This window comes from Corvus kubaryi, unplaced genomic scaffold, assembly GCF_017639235.1.
Source record: "Corvus kubaryi isolate FWS band 111438036 unplaced genomic scaffold, C.kubaryi_AGA036_p1.0 137, whole genome shotgun sequence".
Taxonomy (NCBI): domain Eukaryota; kingdom Metazoa; phylum Chordata; class Aves; order Passeriformes; family Corvidae; genus Corvus; species Corvus kubaryi.
In genome coordinates, this window is record NW_024580671.1 from 30,856,516 (window position 1) to 30,869,589 (window position 13,074).

The 13,074-nt window shown below is 40.4% G+C and overlaps 1 protein-coding gene across 3 annotated transcripts in view; it reads left to right on the forward strand.

Annotated features, from left to right (window-relative positions):
• The window catches only part of RELN (reelin), a 276,616-nt gene that overhangs the window by 30,762 nt on the left and 232,780 nt on the right, over positions 1-13,074 (forward strand). For all 3 annotated transcript variants that reach the window (XM_042018399.1, XM_042018400.1, XM_042018398.1), the window contains exon 2: positions 12,695-12,805. In XM_042018399.1, the coding sequence (XP_041874333.1) occupies positions 12,695-12,805 (111 nt within the window). The remainder of the gene's footprint in view (positions 1-12,694; positions 12,806-13,074) is intronic.

The following is a 13,074-nucleotide window of genomic DNA, read 5'->3' on the forward strand; positions in this document are numbered from 1 at the left end:
ACCTCTTGTCTAGGAGATTGGCTGTGGAATTTGCACAGCTTAGCCTGTCAGGTGACTGACTTCCCCACAGTGTAACTGTGCTTTTTGAGCCTTTTAAAATATATTTACCATTTTAGTCCTTTCCCCCTCCTATAATAATATGCAGAACATCACCTATTCTGGAGGTACTTCTTAGTAATTGTCTCCTGTGGGACATGAAGACCTCTGTGACACAACAGTGCACAAGCCAGGGAGCTGTTAAGTTTGCATCAATCCAAGGCAGGCGGCTGTGGGATTTATTTTCCAGAGAGCCAAGTGCCTCTTTTTGTTCTAACAAGATATGAGTCATAGCAGGGACATGGCTGTGAATACTTATCGCTTTCACTGGGATGCGCAGAGCAGAAGGAATTTCAGTATGGAAAGAGGACATGAAGTGATTTGTTAAAAATTTGTTATTTGCTTGGGGAATTTGTACTGGTATTATCTGGGATAGCTGTGCACACCAGGGACAAGAACCATGCTGTTCCCTCTTTTTTTTTATTTTTAAGAACAGAAAGTGACCACTTGGGAATTTGCTGTATTTATAAAGTATTTAGCGAGCACCTAACCGATAATGACAAGTTCAACACAAGTCATCATGCTGCAGTTGTATTTTTCTGTGTGTGCGTGGTTTGGCTGGTTGCCTAATCAGAATGTTGGACTCAGATATTTTTGTGAACATTTAGAGGTGGTAAAGTATCTGTTACTTACCTAGAAACAGGAGTCCAGAAGGAACCTTTTTTTATCTTCAGATCCAACCCTTTGCCCAAGCAAAACAGAGAGAAGGCACTGTGTGGATTTCCCCCAGAGCCCTGTCAAATGTTTCATAATCACAACCTGCCACAGTGCTGCTCTTCCAGCCCACTGTCTTTCTTGTTCAGTAGTTGACCATTACACCAAACCTAACACAAAGAAGCAACAGCTCTCCCCAAAGTGATATACCTACAGCCATACCCTTCCTGAGGCAGCTGTCAGCTGCTTGGAATGCTCAGCCTTTACAAGCCACACTGTGAAGAATTACATTGTAAAGGATAAGCATATGTATTGTCTGACTTTCCCCACCTCTGCCTCTGACCCATTTAGCCACATAACCATAAAGATGATACAAACAGATGCCAATGAGCTTTAATATTGCTCTTACTTTAGGAGTTTTATTTCTTAAGCACATTATTTTCATTCTTTTGACTCAACTTTCATTAGGTATTTATGAATGTCAGAAGACTAGTGAAGGTTTTTCTTATTTTTTCAGATTCTTTTCCATGTTGTTCTGATTTAAACCCTTGGAAACAGGTATTTTTTATTGATTTGACCTTGCAGTATTAACATACAGTGTACGGTCAAAGGATTGTATTAACATTTGTTACAGCCTAGTCATTCATATGCAAGAATTCAGTATAAATACTGCTTTAAATTTAGTATAAACCCCACTATATTTTTCCCATATAAATCCTCAAATGATCCATTCTTTAACTTAAAATGTTAGTCAATCTCTAGGCTACTTAGTAGTATCGTTCCAGTTTATAGATGGGGGTTGTCTAGATTTTTTTTTAATAGCAGTCTGCACCAACTAAATGAGGGCCTGTACTTAAGCAGAATTACTTTGTTGCATGAATCACACATACAAAATTAAATCACATTTTTGAACTCTTGTGTCTGTTCCCATAATAATACAGTATGATGTATTTTGGTCCTCTTCCTTCTGTTCATGGTTCTCAGCAACTTTCAGTGCGTTTCAGTCTTCACTTTTCCATGCTAATTTTCTTTATTTTCTCCCTTCTAATCAGGACTCCTGTGCACTCTTGCCCCCTTTCTCCCCAGGGTCTATAGCCAACCCTCCCAGAGCCTGACTTGGTAACAACTTTGGGTTGGACAGGCTGCAATTCAGACTCTGCTGACTGTGCTGGGTGCATCTTTGTACAGAAAGGACTCTGAGATGAGCAGTTTGGGTGAGGAGGATGGTGTTCTCCACACTCACACCCAGGCAGATGAACTCCAAGTCTGATATTAAAAAAAATACCTGTGTGTCCCTTGCACAGCTGCTATACTGGATGCCCAACACATTCAGACTGCAAAGCACTGGGTTATTTAAGGTCTCTTATTTCTGCAGTCCATTAAACAATCTTGTTAAGCCCTGGTTTAAGGAAGATAAGCACAATTATATTAAAGATAAATGGAGCCAGAAACTTTATTGCTCACTCTTGTTCATATCTAAACTATAAGACTATGCCAGCTTTCACTCGAATTATATCACACAAAGAATCCACTCTGAGGAGGGAGGACTGTGGCTGATGAGGAGGAAGTGTCATTGTTGTAGATTGATACCTGAAGTTAAAAGTGGTCAAAATAATAATGGGAACTTATTAGGAAGGTAATATATACCATGCTGCTCAAAGTAGTAAAATTTAATGCTGTGTTACTGAAAAATGAAGGTGGTGGTGGTGGGGAATACAGGCAAAAATAATGCAGAATATGTGGAACAGGATATTAGGAGTGAATTTCAAAATATATCACTTCGATGTTAAGCATGAGTAAAAAAAAACTTCATATTAAACCATAGGAATTATGAGGAAAGGAGTGAAGACTGAAACAACAGGCATCATTTTTACCACTGGGTGTGCAATACAATGTTATGCTCAGATTTCTATGTTATGGATGCATCTGGTTGCCTCTGCTTGGAAAAACTATAGTAAAACTAGAAGATGAGAGAGAGAGAACATCTTCCTGTGTAATGGGAAGCTAAAGTAAGTTTCCTCAATTTTGGGAAAGGGATAGTTGAGAGAGCTGTGGAAGTTATCTATAAATGTTGAATTCTGTTGATAAAGCAAATGTTTTGCTGATACCGAAAAGACAAGAATTCCGAGAGAAGAGAGCTTAAAAATAAAGGAAAAACATTTTCATGAATTATGTAAATAAGTGGTGGAGCTCCTTGTCACCTGAAGCTGTAAAAGTATAAACTGCGTGTGGGTTCATTCAATCCCCTTGCCCTGGTCATTGATAAAAATATTAAAAAGGAATGGCCCCAATACTGAACCTGGGGAACACCACTTGTAACTGGCCACCAACTGGAACACCACTTGCAACTGGCCACTGCTCCTTGGGCTCCGCCATCCAGTTGTTCACTCAGTGAACAGTGCACCTTTTCAAGCCAGGGGCAGCCAGATGCTTCCTTGTTCTCCAGCATCACTTGAACTCCTGCATTTCATGATATTTGCTTATCATAATTCATGTGTCTGTAAGAGGATTTGTATTATTTTAGCCTGAGCTAAGCATGTTCAGCAATCTGGTTTTAGATGGCATGCTTCCTTAGCTAGAATTAAGACAAAAGTCCTTGCAAATGTTTAGATGTTACTGAGTTATAATAAATTCCTAGTAGATAATTATATTTGCTGTCTTTTCAAGCCAGCCTTCATTTTCTTTTTTAATGCTATTGTTAATTGTGTATTGAGAGAGTGTTTGTCTTTTGAGGACAGCAGAATAAAAGGATTTACCAAACTCTTCTGAAAATCCACACAGTGCAGTAATATTCAAACCTTCTAAATAATTTATTGAGAGCACAGCCAACAATATGAAATTTTCATGTATGGGTATCAAACAGGCAACCTCACATAAGCTTGAAAGGCATGAAAAATAAGGTTAGGCTTCAAAACAGGGGTCAGTATTCTCAGGCTCAGAGTAATAAAAAGGTGATCACAATAACATTTAATCTGTTTTTAAGAAAAATTTTATGTTGGTGCATTTCATAGAAGCATGACAAAATTTGAATTCAAAACTTAATAAGGAGAATGGTGGTTGCTGGATAAGGACACAAAACAGTTCCAACAAAAACCAGTAACCAGGTTTGTTTCATGCTGTATGCAGCTGGTGAGGTCTAGGAATGACCATCATTTCTTCCCATCTTCTCCTGGGACTTTGGATAAGAGAAAAAGTATACTACCACTGACAAAATACATGTCACAAACATTTGAGTCTAACCATCATGTAAATACTGTTAAAGCATATTTTACTGGCTTTTGTGTTATGCTGATAAAGCTCATATTAACAATATTTTGTTGCCCAGAGGTGCATTTCAATAAATAATACGATTTTTATTTCTTAAGCTAAAACTATAAATAACTGTCCTGTTCAATCATTATAGGAAATACTATTTAGATGTTTTTTCTTGTTTTGTCTATGGTACAGAATTTCATTCAGTTGTTGAATTTTTAGAGACATAGCTGATGTACATTTTAGTGAAACAGATTTTGTTTCATATGCAGGTTATTGTGTTTACTGCTTAAATTCTTCTAATGCTATTCAGGCTTCTGTGAATTATCGAATGGAATAACAGACGTTTGCTGATACCCTTTGGAGTGTTTTGGTACTACAAGGGCTTGCTAAGTTGCTAAGCATTAGTGATATATTTGGCCCAACACAAGAAAGAAGATAAAGACAGTCATTGTCTCTGATGTCCTTGGGTGAGCTCTGGGTTCTGGGATGCTTAATTCCTGCTCAGTTACCTCTGATGTGGGCAATAGTTGGACATTTTAATAGAAATTGGATAATTGATTTACTCTGTGTGAATGGGTCTTGGTGGGAATAATTTCAGTTTAGCCATCTTCAGTGTTGACATCTACAGCTGAGCTTTACAGTCTAGGCTCCCTTTATAGTCAGTGAGGAGAATCAGATATTTCTGGAGTGTGATTCATCTGGTCTGTTTTAAACATCAACATTAGGGTGAGATGTACAGCCTAAATGGGGTGACATAAATAGATGTGATGTGATGTTCTCTGGGGCTTTATATAGCAGTAGCACACATTCACTGGGACACTGACTGAAACCTCCATCTTCTCCTTCTAAGAAGGCTGCCCCAAAAGGAAGAGAGGACGTGCCTCTCTCTGTGCCAGCTGGAATTCACTTTTTCCCACACAAAATGCAATGCCTGCGGCTAAGGGACAGTGGCTGGGCCCTGCAGGCACTGGAGTTCAAAATATTTTAAAACAACATTTTGTTGGGAAATTCAGATTTGAATCCTCTTACCTAGGTGAGAGCCTTAATTTTCCATCTGTTGGTTATAAGCAGCCAGTCTTACCTCTCCTCTGTCAGGTCTCTGGGCTGTGCCAGTGTATTTGGTAATGCCAGCTGGAAAAAGCATCTCTCTGCTCAACATAGCCAAGTTTCTAGTGGCTTTGAATATGGTCAGAAATGTATTTAAGTTAGGGATTTTGATACATGGGAAGTGGGACTCTTGGGTCTTACATTGGAAGTCTGTTCACAGGTCTAACCATGGGACTCTTCACTTTTAGTGAGATGGGAGTGGTGAAGCATCTTGGACCACGTAAACAAATGTGACCAATCCTTTATAGTTTGGGAATACAAGAGTAAGCACTTTTTATATTGCTGCTGATGTTATCATCACTGTCTTGTTACGAACTTTCAAAAATATAAGTAACATCTCTGCAAATAGTTCTTTTACAAGGCTGACAGGCTACTCTGCATCAGTGACAAATGATGTCTCTGGATATCACGTTACAGACATCTTGCCATACATCTGCAATCTATTTTCAGTTCTCTGTTGTTCATTACCAATTTAGGAAAGGATTTGAAAAGCTTTAAAGACACAGACATTTGAGGGAGCATGGAGCAGAAGAACTGAAACTGTATTGTAACACAAAGCAAGGCCAGATCAGATTTTTAAGCTATCTAGAAAAAAGTTCAGAACTTGTGCATTTTTACTCCCCTCCATCCGAGAGTAATTGCTAAAGGGAATTTCTGGTGAGGGCATCACAGGTTAGAAATGGTGCTGGTCTGTACACCTTCAAGAAAAGCTCACTGGTGTGTTATTGTGAATTAAGTGCTTTGGTTGTGGGCTTCAGAAAACCAATACCAAAGTGAGAATGCTTTCAGTTGTAAGACTGCATGTCTGTTTACTTAACCATGCTGAAATGTCTTTTTTCTGCTTTCCTCCACCTACTTGGGGAAAACCAAAACCAGTATGAGTAAGAATCCTGTGGGTTTTCTGCTTTTATTTTTCCTGAATGATGTGTAGACCTGTGATTCATACTGTTCTTGCATGCCTGTCTGGCATTCATATTTGAAATAGCTGTATAATTATGAATTTCTCAATTTTGTGTTCTTTTGAAAACAAAGTATGTCTGCAAGCAGTAAAAATTAGTTTGATGTCAACATGCATTTCACTAGTCTTTTAAAAATTTCTTTTTTAGTAATAAGGTCCTGAGTGCAATTCAGTATATACACTTTCTGGATTATTGTAGCAATGCATGCTCCACTACTCACAAGTACATTTATCAGCACATTATTTGGAATGCATACCTGTAAAGCTCTGCCTGAGTATTTATAGATTTCTAATTACTGTGGTGTCTTAACAGTTGCCTTTAAATAAGGCATCAGGGCTTATTCTCTTCTTACCAGAAATTTCATCTGTAGTTGGCATTTCAGGAGTGGTCTGGCATTTTATGGATTTGGACTCGGTATTATCTGTGCCCTGACAGCACTACGTGCCCAGATGGGTTTTCCTGTGTTCGGCATTGCATGAGGGTGACAGAAAGGTTCCATTGCCTGAAAAAGGCGACCAACTTGGGAAGGGACAAAGAGCTTCTTCCCTGTGTTGAGAGACTGAGGGGAGACATAGCAGTCTACAACTTCCTCACAAGGCGCAGCAGAGGGGCAGACACTGATGTCTTCACTCTGGTGACCAGTAACAGGAACTGAGGGAATGGCCTGAAGTTGTGTCAGGGGAGGTTTAGGTTGGATATTAGAAAAAGGTTCTTCCCCCAGAGGGTGGTTGGGCACTGGAACAGCTCCCCAGGGCAGCGGTCACAGCACCAGCCTGACAGAGTTCAAGAAGCGTTTGGACAATGCTCTTGGGCACATGGGGTGACTCTTGGGGATGGTGCTGTGCAGGGCCAGGAGCTGGACTCGATGGTCCTTGTCCTTTCAACTCAGCATACTCTGTGAATGCAGTGTGATGTTGACAGTCTTTGCTGTATTGATGTTAGTCTCCATTCCTTTTGCAGGATCCTGCAGCATTGTGAAGGGACAGAGGGCTCTCTGAACAGTGCCATTGCACACCTGACTTGCAGAGGCTGGTATATTTTTTTAGGAGTGAAGAAAAAAAACCCAAAAGCATTACTTCAGCATAAATAATTTATTTCCTAAGAGGAAGGTTTCCAGCCATGACTCAGGTGTGTCATGATGCAATATTACAGTGTTATAGGGAACTGGCTTTGACCTTGGGAAGGACTTTAAAAAGTACCTGTCATTGCTTTGATGAAAGAAAGCCTCATTTCAGGAAGTCCACTATCTGTGGTGATCCCATTTCACATACCAGAATTATTTTCTGTTTTCTTTATGGTATACAAAAGTGCATGTGGCTATGTCTTGACTCACTTAAGAAGTGTGTGGGGCATCAAAGACCTTTGCCTTTATCAATTCCTTCTTGTACTCTGTGATTGTCATCAGCAGCAGCTGCAAATTCTGTGCAATTTCTGTATATATCAGCCCTCTTAGTGACATTTAGCTGGTGCTGAAGAGCAGCCAAAATAGGTAAGACCTGTCAGTGGCAGGTATCTCCTGAGATGATCCCCTTCCTCCACCTGGCACTCTTTCTTTTACAGTTTAGATGCATTGGTTATATTTTGATTATTTCAAATATCAGTCAAAACACATCTGCCTTTTTGGAGACTAGATCAGTCCCTCGAGAGAATGTAAGGCAAGTTTTATGCTATTACTTACACTGATTAATAGATTTCTATAATAGTATGTAGTATGTGTGTCATGTAACACTGGAAACAGTGAAAATTATGTTCATAAGAATAGCATGAGTTTCTTAGAAATGTTTGACTATAACTACAGTTCAAAGCCCATTTTGTCTTTCCTGTTATGCTGCTACCTCCACCTATGGTATAATTTCAGCAGCATCTTTGCCAGCCTCCTTCTTCCTGACCCTCTTCCTCCTCGAGGCACGTCAGCTCCTGGCATTGCCAGAGGCCGTGCTGTTCCTTGTCCCACGGGAGGCACCAGCTCCAGGGCTCTCGCAGAAACTTGTCGTGCAAAATGAAAGGCTTCTCCAGAAAAGGCTGCTGCATCCCCTTCCTTCCCAAGGAGATAACATCAAAGCTTCCCAGAGATGGTGGCATTGGCAGGATGAGACCTGCCCGTGTGCCTGCCGAACCAGCCTTGTTAGCAACTGAGCACAGCAGCAGGTATGTGCTGAGTGTGCAGGAGCTGCAGTCAGCAGCTCCCCATGATCTTTGGTGGAACCATGAGGGCCTCATGATTCTCAGAAACACATTTTGTGACCACAGCCACAGCACAGAAAGAAAGGTAGGGCAAATAGGCACCAGAGGATACTTCCATGGTGTTTCCCACCCCCAATATGATTTTTTTCTTTCACGGAGCCGTTTCCTAGGCTTGTACAAAATAAACTGGAGTTGTGCGCTAATCCGTGTATTCCTATCCACATGTTTGTGGACAGGAATGTTCCATATTCATCATGCAAACACTGTTCATTTGATTTAGAAGGTGGACTAAGAGTACACAGTGGACTGCTTTTGTGGCTGTTAACCAGCACGTGAGGCTAACCCACAATTTGTTGTTGGGTTTTGTATCTGGTCTCTCTTCCCAGTCACTTGAATCCCTCATAGAGACTTTCTAGGGTTTCCAGGCTACAGGTGCAGATCCCATCTCCTGCTTTTCATCACCTTCTCTTGGCTGCTTTCTCCAGTTGTGGTCCCCTCACCCCCATCGCTCCCCACTTTTTCTCCAAAAATTTCTCTTCCCCTATTCCCTGTACTGGTTTCAGTCACCACCTCCTCCATCCTAGTTCATTTTTGCCCTCAGGTCTACTTTTCTGTCTCCTAAGTTTAAGTTATTGGTGATGGTGTTCATCAGACTTTTGGAGCAACTTTGATTTTGTGATATTTTGTACATTTCTCAGAGTTTCGAGAAGTGGGATTTTGATGAATCAATGTTTTCCTCATCAGAAGGCTTTGACTTTTGATAAAGATCCCTCTCTTTCCCCTTTCTCTCCAGCCAGCAGATATGACTTCCTGCTTTAAAACACTGAGAAGCTTTCCATATCAAAACATCATCAGAAATGATATTTCCACAAAGCACTTGTGCTCCAACAAAGCAGACTGAAATATATTTAATGGGACTTTTTTCAGCAAGCTTTTATTAGTCAGAGAGTGCTCTAAGAGTACTAAGTGAGGACAGAGTCTCCAGAAATATTTAGATACTAAAAATGAAAATGTCTCTGTTGAGCACATGTGAACTCTAATTTTATTTTTTTTAATGTGTATATATATAAAATATAATTTGTCCAAACTTGGAGGAACACTCTCACACTTTAGATCAGAAGATTGATGAAAGCAAAGGACAGTGAAATTTTTCATCCAGGGCAACACATTTTCCTCTAACCTCATCTCAGAAATGAATGAAATGTTTTGATTGAAGTTCCTTCTTCCTTAAGTAATTACATTGGTCTGAGGGAGACACCATGAAAAACCCAAGAAGTCCAAGGGGGTAAAAATTGGCAAGGATTTCAGGAAAATAGGAGGAAGTGTTGAGCAACTCTTAAAGTAGTTACCACCTTTGCCTCTAAATTTTGCAGAGTGATGTTTTCTGATCAGTAGGTTGTTCCAAAACGCAGCCCTCATGCATTTCTTGGGAAGATGTTCTCAGTTCCTCCTACTGGAGTACTTCAAAGTAACTGAGGGCTTCCTACCTGCATCTGCACCTTGGGTTATGTGCTCCCGTCCCTGGTGTGAGGGGTGAGACATCCCTGGTGCAGCGGCTGGGAGGGCTGGCACAGGAGGCTGCTCAGGGTGGTGTGGCAGGATCCAGCTTACCCCTGCCCAGCCACTTAGTCCCCAGTGACAGGAAGGCCTCCTCACTGCTTCACTCACCAAATTCTCCTCCCACAGAAGGGTCTTGTTGAGGATGGAGCACTGCCTGCTTGGGCTCGTAGATGACACCTGCTGCTGTGCTGCCCCTTGGGTGCCATGGGGCAGCAGCGGGGCAGTGCCAGAGCCCCCCTTACCTGCCCATCCCTGGGTGCTCTGTGCAGCTGTGTCCTCCAGGTGTTTTTCCAGCCATGACATTGGTCCTTGCTTCTGTAGTGCCAGATATTTGGCACCAACTACACATGGCATGAGCCATTGTAAAGGCACAAACAAAGCCTGGTGGAGAGAAACTTCTTGCTGCTTTTGGAAGAGAAATTTAAGACCCCACAGTAACAAGCCCTAGTCCCTATATAAAATCACTGTCCTGTTGCTGGGCTGTGCATTAGCACAGCTTTCTTGTTCTTGGTCATTATCACTTGGCATAGTGTGTTTCTTTCATTTTATGAGAATTTGATGTATTTCACCAGTGGGTAGAAAAAAAATCATCACTGAGAATGTCGTGATTAATTTTTTTTCTCTTGGAGAACAATGAAATTTTTCTGAAATGTATGACACGTGTATAATAACAGCCTTGTGCTCTGTTTTTAAAAAATGTGCTAGAGGCAATGTGCAGTTTCCCAGAGGCTTAATGAGGCACCCATACTGTGTTGGAAATTTTTCAACAATAAAAATTGACCTATTACATGCTTATGTAAAATGAGGGTTGACAATCACACAAATATGTCCAAAGTCAAATACAGGCATTGTGAAATATCACTTCTTTCCCACAGAGAAACTGGTCACCTGTTCACAGTAGGCTTTTGCATTATATCCTATCCAGTAAAGAATAAGATGCTTCCCCACAGGGACACAAAATGGCAGCAAAGTACTGGCCCAGTGCCCTTCTATCAATGCTTTTCACTGACTCTTTTGCCAAGTCTTCAAAAATAACACATAGGCATACTTTTCAACATATGTTTTGCCTCTTTGTTGGTTTAAAGGCATAAAGGGAAGAAAAGGTCATGTATTATTCACTACTTTATCGTCAAATGCAAGAAAAATTCATTGTTTGCTTGTCTGATTTTATTTTACTCTCCCTAATACATCTTTTATTTTAAAAAAAATCTGGAGTCTTTTGCTGTTCTTTTAACATATATCAGAAGTAGCCTGTTCTTAAAAACTGAACATATGTCTCTGAACCTGCATCTGAATTCAGGGAAGTGTCTATTGCAAAACACTGAAATTTGGAGTCAAGGGAGCAGAAAAGTTGGATTCAGGGCTTTTTCAGTGTAGTATTGAATAATCAAAGAAAGGAAGATAATTAAATACAAAGAGCTGAAGGTTAAATTAAACATGGTAAATATTGCTCCTCTGCTCAAAGTAAATTAAGCTATTGTCAACATTTTTCTGTTTTTTAAAATATTAAACACTAAGTTTAAGCCAAATGTGTACCGCTGAGGAAACACTAAATGACTATGAAGATTTAAGAAACCAAACAGTTTCTCTGGTGAATGTGTATCACCAGTGAATGTCCTAGCAGTACCTTGCTTCAGTTACCTGGCCAGTCACTGGCTCATGATGTCCCCAGCAAGAGAGGGAAATATAGGGAGGTAGAATGTGATTTAGGGAGTGATCAGAGTTTACCAGCAAGCACCGGTATCTCCGAGTTAAGGGAATAGAAAGGACTGAGGTATGAAAGCAGAATGAGTGTGGTAATTGAGGCCTGTATCCATCTTCAGTGTATGAGGCTACAAGTCATAAGACTCTTCTTCAGCAGGGAGAGCTTTTGTTGTTTTATTGATCTTTATATGGTTGGTGACTGCCCAGCTCTCCGATTTGTTGAGGTCTCTCTGCAGAGCCTCTCTGCCTTTGAGGGAGTCAACAGCTTCTCCCAGTTTTGTATGATTGCTGAACTTGTTCAGTATCCCCTCCAGTCCTGTGTCCAAATAGTTTACGAAGATGTGGAAGAGCACAGGGCTGAGGATGGAGCCCTGTGGAACCCCACTAGTGACAGGTCCCCCATCTGATGTCACCCCAGCCACTGTAACCCTTTGTGCCTGACCTGTGAGCACCCGTCCCATGGTGTGTTTATTGAGCCATGTGCCAGAAAATTTTTCCAGAAGGATCTTATGATAAAGAGTATCGAAAGCTTTGCTGAAGTTCAAAAAGATTATATCAACTGGTTTCCCTCGTGGGCTACCTTGTCAAACACACCAAAATAAAAATATGAGAATTAGTGTGTACAAGAATTAAATAAATGCTGCAAGAATTGTCAATTCTAACAAAGAACATATAGATTCAAATGTTACTTGTAATTGCTATTTGGATGTTTTCTGCTATTACTTAAGAATGTATTAAAAATACATTCCCGAGCTATTTAAATACACACAATCTGTAATGTCTCAGATGCCCATATACCTTAAATGTACAATACTGTAATGAGCATGATAACCATAACTTGGCACTCTATTTAGGTCCAGAGAGAACAATACCATAATCCTGGTTATTTCACTGCCTTTACTACGCTCTAATGTCTCGACAATTGCTTATAAGACATACATTCCAGTGCATTATTTTTTAACTCCTGTATTTCATGAACAGCATAGTTTATGCTTCTGGCAAAGGCAACTTCCCAAGCAAAACTGAAAGTAGAAATATCATAAATATTGCGGGAATTCAGATGGATTTGCTGGACTATATGATGGGATCTCATTCAAGAGCAAGAGCCTACTCACAGAACATGTATAGGATCATAACTACAATATTTACACATATTTTATTTTCTCTCATTTCAGTGACTATTTCAACAAGTACCTTCTTTGATGGCTTACTGGTAACTGGGCTCTACACATCTACCAGTGTTCAGGCTTCCCAGAGTGTTGGTGGTTCCAGTGCTTTTGGATTTGGTAAGTCCAGTGTAATTTACCTTCTGCCACCCAGGGTAATGAATAATTGGTTGTACAGAGGACATCAGTATCAACACAATTACTGGAACAGGTTAATTTAGACTGAGTAATCAATAATACATGGAAGTCAGTGGGAGTCAATGAGATAAGGCAGTGGTGGCTTTTAGGCAGCTTTTATTGCTTCCTGTGCCACCTTCATCTTTGCTCAGCCCTGGTATTAGTATGCTGAATAATATAAATTTTAAGAGACAAAAGCCTCAGCAGATAAA